Source organism: Scyliorhinus torazame, chromosome 2 (assembly GCF_047496885.1).
Source record: "Scyliorhinus torazame isolate Kashiwa2021f chromosome 2, sScyTor2.1, whole genome shotgun sequence".
In the NCBI taxonomy this organism is placed as follows: domain Eukaryota; kingdom Metazoa; phylum Chordata; class Chondrichthyes; order Carcharhiniformes; family Scyliorhinidae; genus Scyliorhinus; species Scyliorhinus torazame.
Window position 1 is genome coordinate 86,185,312 of NC_092708.1, and position 15,663 is coordinate 86,200,974.

Consider the following 15,663-nt stretch of genomic DNA (forward strand, 5'->3'; position numbering starts at 1 on the left):
TGACTGAAATGTGTCAGTAAATTTGGCTCTCATTGCAATTAGTTTCAACATTTTTAATGAATAATATAGCAACATGGAGTCTTTTACTCTAATGGGTGATGGCTGTGGCATTGAACTGGCTAGGAATATTTATTTGGGTCTGCTTTCCTTTATGTCGATTGGGGGATGTTCCCCCAAAGTCCTGAAAGACGTGCTTGTTAGGTGAATTGGACATTCTGAATTCTCCCTCTGTGTACCTAAACAGGCTCCGGAGTGTGGCAACTAGGGGATTTTCACAATAACTTCATTGCAGTGTTAATGTAAGCCTACTTGTGACACTAATAAAGATTATTATTATTAAGTGATTAGTGCTCCTGCTCAACCCAATAGACTTCACTTCATAAAATTCACAGCTATGTCAAATTGCAACTTTCTGGTTGACGTTTCCACTCTGATGGTTCTACTTCACAAAACTCTATTGATGTGGGGTCTGTTTTTACTGCGCTCAATAACTTTACTACCTGCTTGTGAAGATGGTAAATTGTAATGATCACTGTTCTATTATAAATAGTTCAGAACTTTTTGACAAAAAGTGGCAGTATAAAGATGAATATAGAGAATTAAATCACTCCCAGGTGTTGCTGCAAATTATATGTCAGCTGACTAACCTAATTATCTACATGTAGAGTTTCATTTTGATTAAGATTTGTATATTGTTGAAATGCATCCCATCTCAGTGTGCCGAATTATGCATGTGGACAGAAATCATAGATTCATAGAATTTACAGTGCAGAAGGAGGCCAGTCGGCCCATCGGTTCTGCACCAGCCCTTGGAAAGAGCACCTTACTTAAGCTTAATCCCACGCATTCACTCTATCCCTGGAACCCCGTAATCCAGTAATCTTTGCACACTAAGGAGCAATTTAGCATGGCCAATCCACCTAACCTGCACACCTTTGGACTGTGGGAGGAAACCGGAGCACCCAGAGGAAGCCCACGCAGGCACAGGGAGAAAGTGCAAACTCCATACAGACAGTCACCCGAGGCAGGAATTGAACCCGGGGCCCTGGAGGTAGCAATGCTAACCACTGTGTCACTGTGCCACCCCACGGTGACGTTTCAACAGATACTGGTCATTGCCTGGCACTTGTGTGGCATAAATGTTATTTGGCCCTTATCAGTCCATGCCTGATATGGCTCTATATGAAAATTAATTGTTGGAGTACCTTTGGAGTCATAAATAGTACTGAACATTGTGCAATCATCAGTGAACATCCCCACTTCTGGCCTTATGATTGAAGGAAGGTCATTAATGAAGCAGGTGAAGATGGTTGGGCCTGGAACACAACGCTGAGAACCTCCTGCAGCGATATCCCAGGACTGAACTGTTTCATGATATAACCTAGAGTGAAGTGAATCGGCTGTAGACTGACATCTGTGATAGTGGTGACCTCAGGAAGAGGCTGAAATAGGTCCTTCTCCTTTACTGAACTTTGTAATGTTGTTATTTCTGCCATGTTTAGGAAGAGCAACAGAAGAGGTTAACTTGGCCTTTAGTGTCAGTTCACAGTGAAGGATCAGACTGTTTTACAGTGTGTTTAAATTTTATTCCACAAAGGATATTCATTTTGTGCCATGCTGTAGACCAATTTTACCCCAATTAATTTCATAGTTGTCTTTTATCCATTATCATATTTTTATTTCAGCAGGTTTTGGAGAATTACTACCCAACCACGGGTCATTTCTCTGAAAAGAATAATAAGAGGAGAAAATTGAGGGAAACCAGTACTAATTTGTTACACATACCAAAATAGATATGTTAATACTAATTCAAGACCAAGGATTGGGATGGGTTAACTGTAATTAAAGTAAATCTATATTGAAATATATCAATTAATCGAACTGCAGTTAATTAGCCTCAAAGTTTTGCCCCAAAGTACCCATGATTTTGGCACTAGTTGATCTCCATAAGCATTCTAATTTCTAGATAAATGTGTACCACTTCTTATATTGAATGTAGTAGATGCATACGTGGTAGAAACGCTTGTCAGTACCATGTTAGTTATGAAATCATTTATTGTAGGTGGGTTCCTGCACATTTTAAAAGACCCGTTTTTGATTTTTGAATTTTCTGGAGCTTCACTCTCCACATGATGTGTTCATACAGCTAACAGCAAGAGGGCCCATTTGTACCTGAATGTGGACCCAGGAGGGGCAGGAATCCTCCTCTCAACCCCATACTAAAGGAATTTGGGCTCCTGCCACCACTCCTCATCTGCAGATTGCTAGCACTTACCCCTCTCCCACCATTCTGCACTGATTGCTGTTGCTACCCTGCTGATTCCCTCCCCTCACCCCCAGCCACTAATTGTTCCCTCTGACCCTGAGATCCATAAGTTCTATTTCCCCACCCTCCAAGATCCACTGTCCCCCTCCTGAGGCGCAATCTTAATCATGGTGGTAGATTTCCATGTCAGACACCAAACTGAACTGTCCAAAATGCGATTTTCAAGAGAAGGTTTTATGTTTCCAAAAAATACACAAAGATGTCAACCATCGTAGTCTAAATTGTGCCTTACGCTTCAGTTAACGCGGAAATAATGCTTGATTCGTTCTTATGAAAGTTTTGGTATTACTTGTGATCTGAGAGACAATGATAAATTAGCATAAACCACATGTAGATTTTGTGATATTTTCTTTCAAATTCTTGAAATGATGCTGTATATGAATTCTAAAAAACTGAGTTGTTAATTTCTTTGCATTTGGTGTTAGTAAATTAGGCATGCAAACTAGGTTTGATCACCTATAAATTCACAATAGCAGCTAAATAAAGTGTTGCTAAATACAAATTTATGCCTGCTTTTATTCTGATTCCTCCTTTCCAAACTAAAGATTTCACAAGTACCTGCCACCCTGAGCAATTTTTATGCCCAGAGCATCGGTGCATTGACCCAGCTTACATATGTGACGGTGATGAAGACTGCCTTGGTGGACTGGATGAACAGGGCTGTGGTAAGTGTAGATAAAATGCGATGGCCACATTTTGATGCAATTTATCTTTTTGAACAATAATGTTTTATGCTTCAGATTTCTAAACTAAAATTAATTTCTTTACAGTGTTTAATTGCACTTCCTTTGAGTTTAAATGTGTCAGTGGAGGACAGTGCATCAGCAATATCTACCATTGTGATGGAGTTTTTGATTGCAGTGATCAATCTGATGAGGCAGGATGTCGTATGTATACCAATTTAGAGCTAATTAAATGTTATTTGTTTTCATGGAATCCTGCTCCCTTGCTGGATTGTTTCGAAAATGTTTCGCAATGGCTGAATGCCACGAGAGCTCCAAATCGGGCTCCACACCATGTGGCATGCCAGGGCCAGGGGAATTGCCAGGGTGCCCGTCTGGCAATGCAAATGGGCTCAGGTGCCAGGTTTGCACTGCCAGGGGTCGGGGCGGCCTTGCCCATTATACGGGGGAGGGAGGTTCCAGGGGCCAATTGAAGGTTGGTGGGACTGAAGGGGAGTCCAGGAAGCGGGGGGTTGAAAGAGGGCAGTGCAGAGATGGAGGCCGCCGATCAAAATGGCACCCCGTTCGGCTCGCCAGCAGGAAAATGGCCAAAGTGTGGCCTAGGCAGGGAGAAACTCCAAGAGGTTCAAAAAAACACAAAGAGCCGGCAAATAGTGGGGTGAATCTCGATGCTGCAGCCGTTGGGAAACACCCCGTCAAATGCACCTAAAACCTGACTTAATTTTAAGTCCGCTGAATCGCGCCTGTTGCTCATGCTCCTGAAATTTATGGGGACAAAGGCCAAGAATTATCCCTCCCCACCTCATCTACACTGCAGGGCTGAACGTAGATCAATTGGTGGACCTAACTATGATCCAGTGCTTGCCTAGTTTCCTTCCCTTAACCACTGAAATTGCTCATATAATTTTTTGCGATCTTATATTCTCATGGATTTTACTCTAGTCATTTTATATCAGGCTAAGCCACATTTCAGTTTCCTTGTCCAAAAATAAGTAATTTGTTTGTCAAATATTAATTGACACAAAGGGTTGCTTTATATCACCTTGATAAAAGTTTGATTCTTATCTTTGTTTTTCCTTCGTGTAGCCACTCGACCACCAGGTATGTGCCATCAAAATGAATTCCAGTGTCAAGAAGACGGTGCCTGCATACCGTCAAATTGGGAATGCGATGGCCATTCAGACTGTACTGATGGATCAGATGAACACCTTAGCTGTCCACCAAAGAACTGCTCTGCCAGCTATTTCCGGTGTGATAATGGAAACTGTGTCTTCAGAGGCTGGCTGTGTGATGGCGATAATGACTGTAGAGATATGAGCGATGAAAGAGACTGCCCCACACAGCCATTTCAATGCCCCAGTAACCAGTGGCAGTGCCCAGGTCTCAGCATCTGTCTGAGTTTGGATAAGGTTTGTGACCATACTCCACACTGCCCAAACGGGGCAGATGAATCACCACTCTGCAGTAAGTAAATTGTTTTTAATATTTTCTATATTTCTTATAATGAACTAAGGGTCCAGTAATTTGTATATGTATAAAATAAAATGCCTGTCTCTTCTCCTGTTCGTCCTTTGAGGCAATGATGATCATGTTAGGGGCTGGTTTAGCACAGTGGGCTAAATAGCTGGCTTTTAAAGCAGACCAAGGCAGGCCAGCAGCGCTGTTCAATTCCCGTACCAGCTTCCCCGAACAGGTGCCAGAATGTGGCAACTAGGGGCTTTTCACAGTACCTTCATTTGAAGCCTACTTGTGAAAATAAGCGATTTTCATTTCATTTCATTTTCATGTTAATTATCTGTGATGTTTGCTCTTATTCCACTGGGTACGTAGGTGACCGCTAATGCCGATTAGCACCCAGTTCTGTTGCAAGTAGGACAGGATGCTGCAGGTGATAGAGTTTGGATGAATTGCTGGCTTAAGATTTCCTCTTTGTGTATTTTGGTGCGTGCTTGACTTTGAAGGAGGCCTCACCGTTTTTTATTTGCCAGTAGCAGTGATTCTGCATGAGGTTCTCCCAGGACTCAAAGTCAATATGGAAACACCAAAGTGAAGACTTCAGAGCATCCTTATAAATGCCTGCCAAAGAAAGGAGCAGATTCCATTACCTGACAATTGATGCCACGACTACTGTTCTGCAGCTATTTGCATTCATATAGAGCCTTATGTGCACAAGCTACCATAATGTGCTTCACTTAAAATATTCAGAAACAAAAGGCAATTGAACTAAGGAGAAAGGTAACATTAACGAAAAAGAAAGACTTGTGTTCAAATAGCACTTTTCATGACCGCCAGATGTCTCAAAAGTTTTTATAGCTAATTAAACACTTTTGACATATGGGCTTGGATATTTGCCTCCAAGGCAGGTACACTGAGCCAAGAAATTCCCCAGCTTGCTACACCCACCTTGGGAAAAAGTGCCCCGGGGGAGGGGTGTGGGGGTAGTGGTGTGGGATTGGGTCTGGCCTGCTGACACTGGATGCAGATCGGAGGCAACCACAGAGGCTGCTGTGCGTTAAAACAGACTGTTTAAAAGACTTGGCATGGTTTACTAGGACATAATCCCAGTTCTTTTCTTAAACATTAAGCCTTTGTGCCCTTACGCCTATGCTCCCTCAGCCTCAAGGACAATATTACAGTGGCAGAAAGGATGTTTGATGAGGACTCGTCAACTGAGGTAGTCTGGGCTGAGGTTAGAAACAGGAAAGGAGAGGTCACCCTGTTAGGGGTTTTCTATAGGCCTCCGAAAAGTTCCAGAGATGTAGAGGAAAGCATTGCAAAGATGATTCAGGATAGGAGCGAAAGCAACAGGATAGTTGTTATGGGGGACTTTAACTTTCCAAATATTGACTGGAAACGCTATAGTTCGAGTACTTTAGATGGGTCCGTTTTTGTCCAATGTGTGCAGGAGGGTTTCCTGACACAGTATGTAGATAGGCCAACGAGAGGCGAGGCCATATTGTATTTGGTACTGGGTAATGAACCAGGACAGGTGTTAGATTTGGAGGTAGGTGAGCACTTTGATGATAGTGACCACAATTCGATTACGTTTACTTTAGTGATGGTAAGGGATAGGTATATACCGCAGGGCAAGAGTTATATCTGGGGGAAAGGCAATTATGATGCGATGAGGCAAGACTTAGGATGCATCGGATGGAGAGGAAAACTGCAGGAGATGGGCACAATGGAAATGTGGAGCTTGTTCAAGGAACAGCTACTGCGTGTCCTTGATAAGTATGTACCTGTCAGGCAGGGAGGAAGTGGTCGAGCAAGGGAACCGTGGTTTACTAAAGCAGTCAAAACACTTCTCAAGAGAAGAAGGAGGCTTCTGTAAAGATGAGACATGAAGGTTCAGTTAGGGCACTCGAGAGTTACAAGTTAGCTAGGAAGGACCTAAAGAGAGAGCTAAGAAGAGCCAGGAGGGGACATGAGAAGTCTTTGGCAGGTAGGATCAAGGATAACCCTAAAGCTTTCTATAGATATGTCAGGAATAAAAGAATGACTAGGGTAAGAGTAGGGCCAGTCAAGGACAGTAGTGGGAAGTTGTGCGTGGAGTCCTAGGAGATAGGAGAGGTGCTAAATGAATATTTTTCGTCAGTATTCACACCGGAAAAAGACAATGTTGTCGAGGAGAATACTGAGATTCAGGCTACTAGACTAGAAGGGCTTGAGGTTCATAAGGAGGAGGTGTTAGCAATTCTGGAAATTGTGAAAATAGATGAGCCCCCTGGGCCGGATGGGATTTATCCTAGGATTCTCTGGGAAGCTAGGGAGGAGATTGCTGAGCCTTTGGCTTTGATCTTTAAGTCATCTTTGTCTACAGGAATAGTGCCAGAAGACTGGAGGATAGCAAATGTTGTCCCCTTGTTCAAGAAGGGGAGTAGAGACAACCCCGGTAACTATAGACCAGTGAACCTTACTTCCGTTGTGGGCAAAGTCTTGGAAAGGTATATAAGAGATAGGATGTATAATCATCTGGAAAGGAATAATTTGATTAGAGATAGTCAACACGGTTTTGTGAAGGATAGGTCGTGCCTCACCAACCTTATTGAGTTCTTTGGGAAGGTGACCAAACGGGTGGATGAGGGTAAAGCAGTTGATGTGGTGTATATGGATTTCATTGAAGCGTTTGATAAGGTTCCCCACGGTAGGATACTGCAGAAAATACAGAAGCATGGGATACAGGGTGATTTAGCAGTTTGGATCAGAAATTGGCTAGCTGGAAGAAGACAAAGGGTGGTGGTTGATGGGGAATGTTCAGACTGGAGTCCAGTTACTAGTGGTGTACCACAAGGATCTGTTTTGGGGCCACTGCTGTTTGTCATTTTTATAAATGACCTGGAGGAGGGCATAGAAGGATGGGTGAGTAAATTTGCAGATGACATTAAAGTCGGTGGAGTTGTGGACAGTGCGGAAGGAGTTACAAGTTACAGAGGGACATAGATAAGCTGCAGTGCTGGGCTGAGAGGTGGCAAATGGAATTTAATGCAGAAAAGTGTGAGGTGATTCATTTTGGAAGGAATACCAGGAAGACAGAGTACTGGGCTAATGGTAAGAATCTTGGCAGTGTGGATGAGCAGAGAGATCTCGGTGTCCATGTACATCGATCCCTGAAAGTTGCCACTCAGGTTGAGAGGGTTGTTAAGAAGGCGTACGGTGTGTTAGCTTTTATTGGTAGAGGGATTGAGTTTCGGAGCCATGAGGTAATGTTGCAGCTGTACAAAACTCTGGTGCGGCCGCATTTGGAGTATTGCGTGCAATTCTGGTCGCCGCATTATAGGAATGATGTGGAAGGATTGGAAATGGTGCAGAGGAGATTTACCAGAATGTTGCCTGGTATGGAGGGAAGATCTTATGAGGGAAGGCTGAGGGACTTGAGGCTGTTTTCATTAGAGAGAAGAAAGTTAAGAGGTGACTTAATTGAGGCATACAAGATGATCAGAGGATTAGATAGGGTAGATGGTGATGTCTAGCATGAGGGGACATAGCATTAAATTGAGGAGAGATAGATAGAGGACAGATGTCAGAGGTAGGTTCTTTACTCAGAGAGTAGTAAGGGCATGGAATGCCCTGCCTGCAACAGTGGTGGAGTCGCCAACACTAAGGGCATTCAAATGGTCATTGGATAGACATATGGACGATAAGGGAATAGTGTAGATAGGCTTTAACGTGGTTTCACAGGTCGGCGCAACATAGAGGGCCGAAGGGCCTGTACTGCGCTGTAATGTTCTATGTTCTATGTTCACCCACTCCCAATGGCCATACACGTGTACTCATGTATCCCACATATCTCCAATGACGACACCTGATAGCCCCTATTCCAAATTAGTGCCAATTCATGCCAACTCAAACTCCCCAGAAGCCCATAAGACATAGGAGCTGAAATAGGCCACAAGGCCCATCGAGTCTGCTCCGCCATTCAAACATATGGGCTGGGATTCTCCGATCCTGCGCCGGGTCGGAGAATCGCCGAGGGGGGGCGCGAGGACCACGGCATGCCGCTCCGACGCAGGACCAGCGATTCTACGGTCGCCGCCCCGCCGATTGGGGGCTGTTGAAAGCGCCCCCCGCGACGATTCTCCTCACTCGACGGGCCGAGTGCCTGCCGAGTCCCGCCGGCATGGGTTACGTTTGGTCCCACCTCGCGGGACCTCGGAGTTCTGGCTGCGGGGGATCATCCTGGTGGAGGCCGTGTCACGCCGGCTTTCAAGCGCACAGCACTCCTGCACCATGCTAGCCCCCAAAGAAGACGCCGGCATCGGTCACGCCGGTTTTGACGCCGGCGTCAACACTTCGCCGGGATTTCGGAGAATCACGGCCATGATATTTTTCTCATCCCCATTCTCCTGCCTTCTCCCCATAGCCCTGATCCCCTTATTGATCAAGAACCTATCTATCGCTGTCTTTTTTTTAAATTTGGAGTACCCCATTACTTTTTCTCCAATTAAGGAGCAATTTAGCGTGCCCAATCCATCTAACCTGCACATCTTTGGGTTGTGGCGTGAAACCCACGAAGACATGGAGAGAATGTGAAAACGCCACATGGACAGTGACCCAGGGCCAGGATTCGAACCTGGGTCCTCAGCGCCGCAGTCCCAGTGCTAACCACTGCACCACATGCCGCCCTATCTATCTCTGCCTTAAAGACATTAAGTGATTTGGCCCCCACAGCCTTCTGCGGCAAAGAGTTCCACAGACTCACCACTCTCTGGCTGGAGAAATTTCTCTTCATTTCTATTTTAAAGGATCGTCCTTTCAGTCTGAGGTTGTAGTTTTTCCTACAAGTGGAAACATCCTCTCCACGTCCACTCTATCCAGGCCTCACAGCATCCTGTAAGTTTTAATAAGATCCCCCCTCATCCTTCTGAACTCCAATGAGTACAGACCTAGAATCCTCAACCGCTCCTCATATGGCAAGCTCTTCATTGCAGGAATCATTCTTGTGAACCTCCTCTGGACCCTATCCAAGGACATCACATCTTTCCTTAGATACGGGGCCCAATACTGTTCACAATACTTCATACTTGTACAGCCTCAGAAGTACATCCCTGATCTTGTACACTAGCCTCTCGACATGAATGCTAACATTGCATTTGCCTTCCTAACTGCCGACTGAACCTGAAAGTTAACCTTAAGAGAGTCTTGAACAAGGACTCCTACATCCCTTTGTGCTTCTGATTTCCTAAGCATTTCCCCATTTAGAAAATAGTCTGCCTCCATTCCTCGTTCCAAAGTGCATAACCTCACACTTTTCCACATTTCCACATTGTATTCCATTTATCACTGCTTTGCCCGCTTTCCTAGCCTGTCCAAATCCTTCTGCAGCCCCCTGCTTCCTCAATACTACCTGTCCCTCTGCATATCATCTGCAAACATTGCAACAGTGCCCTCAGTTTTTCTTCCAGATCATTAATGTATATTGTGACAAATTGTGGTCCCAGCACTGACCCCTGAGGCACACCACGATTCACCGGATGCCATCCTGAAAAAGAACCCCTTTATCCCCAGTCTCTGCCTTCTGCCAGTCAGCCAATCCTCTATCCATGCCAGTATCTTACCCTTACCACATGGGCGCTTAACTTATTTAACAGCCTCCTATGCGGCGCCACGTCAAAGTCCTTCTGGAAATCTAAATAAAACACGTCCACTGGTTCTCCTTTGTCTAACTTCCTTGTTACCTCCTCAAAGAACTCTAACAGATTCGTCAGACATGACCTTCTCTTGACGAAGCCGTGCTGACTCAGTCCTATTTTATCATGCACTTCCAAGTACTCTGCGATCTCATCTTTAATAATGGACTCTAAAATCTTTCCAATGACCAAAGTCAGGCTAACCGGCCTATAATTTCCCGCTTTCTGCCTCCCTCCCTTCTTAAACAGCGGTGTTACATCAGCCATTTATCAGTCCTCTGGGACCCTCCTGCCTCCAGTGATTCCTGAAAGATCACCACCAATTCCTCCACAATCTCCTCAGTTATCTCCTTTAGGACCCTGGGCAGTAGTCCATCCGGTCTCGGTGGTTTATCCACCTTCAGACCTTTCAGTTTCTCTTCTCCTTAGTGATGGCCACTGCACTCACCTCTGCCCCCTTTTTATCCTGGAGCTCTGGCATCCCACTGGTGTCTTCCACCGTGAAGACTGATGCAAAATAATTACTCAGTTCCTCTGCCATTTCTTTGTTTTTTATTATTACTTCTCCAGCCTCATTTTCCAGTTCTTGACTTTCTCTTACCTTTTATACATTGAATATAAAGGTTGAATAAACTTGGTTTGTTCTCACTGGAATGAAGGAGGTTGAGTGGTGACCTGATAGAGGTCTACAAAATTATAAGGGGCATAGACAGAGTGGATATTCAGAGACTTTTCCCCATGGTAGAGGGGTCAATTACTAGGGGGCATAGGTTTAAGGTGCAAGGGGCAAGGTTTAGAGGAGATGTACGAGGCAAGTTTTTTACACAGAGGGTAGTGGGTGCCTGGAACCCGCTACCGGAGGAGGTGGTGGAAGCAGGGACAATAGTGATGTTTAAGGGGCACCTTGACAAATACATGTTTGGATGGAAATAGAGGGATACAGACCCCGGAAGTGTAGAAGATTTTAGTTTAGACGGGCAGCATGGTCGGCACGGGCTTGGAGGGCCGAAGGGCCTGTTCCTGTGCTGTACTTTTCTTTGTTCTTTGTTCTTTGAAAAAAAACTCTTTCTGTCTTGTTCTATATTACTAGCTAGCTTACACTCATTTTCAACTCCTCCTCCCCTAGTGCTTCTTTAGTTGTCCTCTGCTCGTTTTTAAAGGCTTCCCAATCCCTGGCTTCCCACTAATGCTCGCCACTTTGTATACTTTTTCTTTCGCTTTTATGCTGCCCTTGACTTCCCTCGTCAGCCATGGATGCCTTGTCCTCCACTTAGCATGTTTTCTCCTCCTTGGGATGAATTTCTGTTGTGCCTCCCAAACACTCCTGCCATTGCTATTCCACTGTCTTCCCTTTAGGCTTCCCTTCCAATCAACTCTGGCCAGCTCCTCCCTCATGTCTTTGTAGTTACCTTTATTTAATTGTAATACCATTACATCTGATTCCAGCATCTTCCTCTCAAATTGTAGGGTAAATTCTATCATATTGTGGTCACTGTCCCCCAAGGTTCCTTCACCTTCAGTTCCCGAATAAAGTCTGCGTCATCACACATCGCCAAATTGCCTGTTCCTCAGTAGGCTCTGTCACAAGCTGCTCCCCCCAAAAATCTCTTAGACATTCCATAAATTATTTTTCTTGGGATTTATTTTCTGCCCCACATCCTGACTACTGCTAGGGGCCTGTAAATAACTCCCACAAGGGCCCTTTTATCTTTGCGATTGTGTTTGCCATTGTTTGCCCTTATAACATCCATGCCGAGGCAGACCTCAGGACCCAAGCTGAGATGAAATATAATAATATTCTCAATCTGAAGTGCAGACATCATGAGATAAAAACATTCTCATTCTTGAAGGTCCATTCAATGCACTCAAATCCCCTCAAGTACTTAATCCATTATAAAAAACAAATACTTGTATTGTTACCCCACATAAATACAGATAATCTTTTAATAACCTATTGTTTTAATTGTCAATCAACTGTGAATTTGCAGCCACCCCTCTCCCCCCACTGTGATAATAATAAGTTGTTGAAAACTGCCAAGCATTAGTAATGCGAGAATGATGGGGCTGAGTGCTATGTCAACAACAGCTATTGAAATCCTTTGAATATAATTTTCAGCAATACAGGAAGGCAGTTTTTTACTAATTTTAAAGAGCCATTTCAATGACTTGACAGCTTGACAGTTCTACAGCCCTTATCCATCCTTCACATTTGTGATGTCTCTAAAGATTCGTGACTTCCAGGCTGTTGGATATGGCTTTTGCTCCAGCCAAAATGGGGTCTGCTGCAACTCAGCACTGAGTTTGAAAGGCCATGCTGAGTTTGAGTTTCCCACACATGTAGAATTCACATCCTGCCCTGAAATCATTTCACCCTGAACACTCCATCCCCCCCTCCCCCCTCAGTGAAAATGGGTTTTGCTGGATATGAAGGCAGGACCCCCAGAATAGAGGTCCGTCCATCTTTTTGGATATGCTACCGAGTTTCCATGGCTCCACAACGCCCCAACCCATTGTCACTGTTTATGTAGGAAATGTGGCCACCAATTTGCATGTAGCAAGCTTTCATAAACAGCTGTGTGATAATGACTAGGGGAGTGATTCTCCGACCCCCCACTGGGTCAGAGAATCGCCGGGGGCCGGCGTGAATCCTGCCCCCACCGTGTCCCGAATTCTCCGCCACCGGAGATTTGGCGGGGACGGGAATCGCGCCACGCCGGTCGGCGGAGATCGCGCCAGTCGGCGGGCCCACCCCCGGCGATTCTCCGGTGCGCAATGGGCCGAAGTCCTGCCGCTGTCAACCGACGCCAGCCGGCTTGGATTGAACCACCTTTTGAACGGCGGGACAAGGCGGCACGGGCGGGCTCCGGGGTCCTGGGGGGGGCGCGGGGCGATCTGGCCCCGGGGGGGTGCCCCCACGGTGGCCTGGCCTGCGATCGGGGCCCACCGATCCGCGGGCGGGCCTGTGCCGTGGGGGCACTCTTTTCCATCCGCCTTCACCATGGTCTTCACTATGGCGGAGGCGGAAGAGACCCCCTCCACTGCGCATACGCGGGGATGGCATGAGCGGCCGCTGACGCTCCCGCACATGCGTCGCATGGCAAAGTCATTTCCGTGCCAGCTGGCGGGGCGCCAAAGGCCTTTTCTGCCAGCCGGCGGGGCGGAAATCACTCCGGCGCGGGCCTAGCCTCTCAAGATGAGGGCTCGGCCCCTCAAGATGCGGAGAATTCTGCACCTTTGGGGCGGCGCGATGCCAGACTGATTTGCGCCGTTTTTGGCGCCGGTCGGCGGACATTGCACCGTTTGCGGAGAATCCCGCCCCAGATTTTTATTTTGATGGTGATTGGGAAATAAATAGTGGACTGGACATCAGACCACCAGACTCACCTGCTCTTCTTCACAATGAAACCTTTACATGCAGCCTAACATGCAGATGGGGCCTCGGTTTAACTTCTCATCTGAAACTGCTTCACAGGAATATTGCCATTGATTTATGTGTTCCTGCCTCGGATTGAGCAAAACCTGATCAAAAGGTTGAGTTTTAAGGAGGGTCTTAAAAAAGAGGAACAGGTTGGTGAATTTTTAGGAGGAACTTCCAGGTGGGGGATATAGGAATGCAAGCCTGCTGATGCTGAGGAAAGAGGAAGTGGGGGATACCACAAGATCAGAGTTGGTGAAGCAAGGAGTTTAGGGGTGTGGGGGTATGTGTTGCATGACTCGAGAATGTTACAGAGTTATAGAGGGCAGGTTATGAAGGGACATAAGCATGAGGATGACTTTTTCAAACATAGGACAGTGTAGAACAGTGAGTAAATGTAGGTCAGCGATATTCAGCCAAAGTTAAGATAGTACATGTTGCAGATTGTAACTCATTCTCTCTGTCACTTCCAATATTGTAACCTGGATGGGGAAAAAATACTTAAACACGAGGTTCTTGAATTACTCATGATATTAGATATATTTTATGTACAATTCAGTGCAAATCTTACTTCATTGTTCTAGAGATTGTGACAGTATACTTTTTGCTCTGCACTTTTTTGAAATTAAAATTTTGAGAAGAGCTAAGAAGTCTGTCAATTTTAAATTTAAAACGTTTTGAAGATGTTTGGGTTTCTCAAGCAGATCCCTATTCCTGTGGAAGCAATCCATCTGTTACACTGATCCCCACAGTTTGCCCTGAAATTCTGGCACATTGATTTGGCTGGAAGCCAGCAGACTAGAATTAGGGCCTGCATTCTACTCCAGTCGAAACATTCCTGAAACTGACCTTTGCTGTTCAACTTGAATACTATCACAGTGAATCATATTAGAAAGACTAGTTTTTCAAAAAGTACCTGAACCTAGAATTTACTGTTTTCAAAATTAGTAGCTGAGGGGTTGATGTGTGTGTGGGTCATTCCCATTCAATTCTTAAAGTTAGTGTATAATTCCCTTTATTTTCAATGGGGTCATCGGATGTCTTTGTGGGTAAATGCATGCTTTGATAATATCTATGCAGATCAAAACTTCTAAATGCCACCCAAGTTTATGCTGTAGTGCCCGACACAATGTGTTAGCTATCATTTGCTTCAAAATCTGGGTACAAGAAAACATTCCACCCGTCTTTCCTGATTCTTTTATAACTATCTCAGGGATGCCATTGCAGTAGAACTCCTTCAACAGCAGTCTGCATGTTCTCCCCGTGTTTGCGTGGGTTTCCTCCGGGTGCTCCAGTTGCCTCCCACAGTCCAAAGACGTGCAGATTGGCCATGGTAAATTGCCCTCAGTGACCAAAAATGTTAGGAGGGGTTATTGGGTTACGGAGATAGGGTGGGAGTGAGGGCTTAAGTGGGTCGGTGCAGACTCGATGGGCCGATGGCCTCCTTCTGCACTGTATGTTCTATGTCTAACTGCTACAATTGAAAAACGCACTTTGTTTTTAGGATAGAGATTCAGTCCAATTGAGCTTTCCGAATGACTGAATATGAATGTACAATACTAGCCAGTTAACCACATGCAGACTTGTACAGAATATTGTTTGAGAATCCATTCTTATTTAAATTGGCTGTGAATCATTATATATTCTAGCTTTTATTGCTAAGATAAATATAAATTGTATCATTCAAGACTGATGCATTTTCAAATTTATCTGTTTCCAGTTAAAGTAATCATGGGCGGGATTCTCCGACCCTCCGCCGGATCGGAGAATCGGCGGGGGGCGAGGTGAATCCCGCCCCCGCCGGCTTCCGGATTCTCTGGCGCCGGGGTTTTGGCGGGGGCGGGAATCACGCCGCGCCGGTCGGCGGCCACTAGCAGTGGCCCCACCGGCGATTCTCTGGCCCGCGATGGGCCGAGTGGCCGCTCATTTTTCGGCCAGTCCCGCTGGCGTAAATTACACCAGGGGCGAAATTCTCCAGTATCGGCGCGATGCCCGCCGGCCGGCGCCCAAAACGGCACAAATCAGTCGGGCATCACGCCGCCCCAAAGGTGCGAAATCCTCCGCATCTTGGGGTCCGAGCCCCAACCTTAAGGGGCTAGGCCCGCGCCGGAC

At 45.7% G+C, this 15,663-nt stretch overlaps 1 protein-coding gene across 2 annotated transcripts in view; it reads left to right on the forward strand.

Annotated features, from left to right (window-relative positions):
• The window catches only part of LOC140389325 (low-density lipoprotein receptor-related protein 2-like), a 534,533-nt gene that overhangs the window by 248,642 nt on the left and 270,228 nt on the right, over window positions 1-15,663 (forward strand). Inside the window, exons 23-25 of one of the 2 annotated variants that reach the window (XM_072473491.1) lie at window positions 2,872-2,991; window positions 3,097-3,213; window positions 4,096-4,473. In XM_072473491.1, coding sequence (XP_072329592.1) covers window positions 2,872-2,991; window positions 3,097-3,213; window positions 4,096-4,473 — 615 coding nt within the window. The remainder of the gene's footprint in view (window positions 1-2,871; window positions 2,992-3,096; window positions 3,214-4,095; window positions 4,474-15,663) is intronic. The other variant, XM_072473499.1, reaches the window with a different exon arrangement.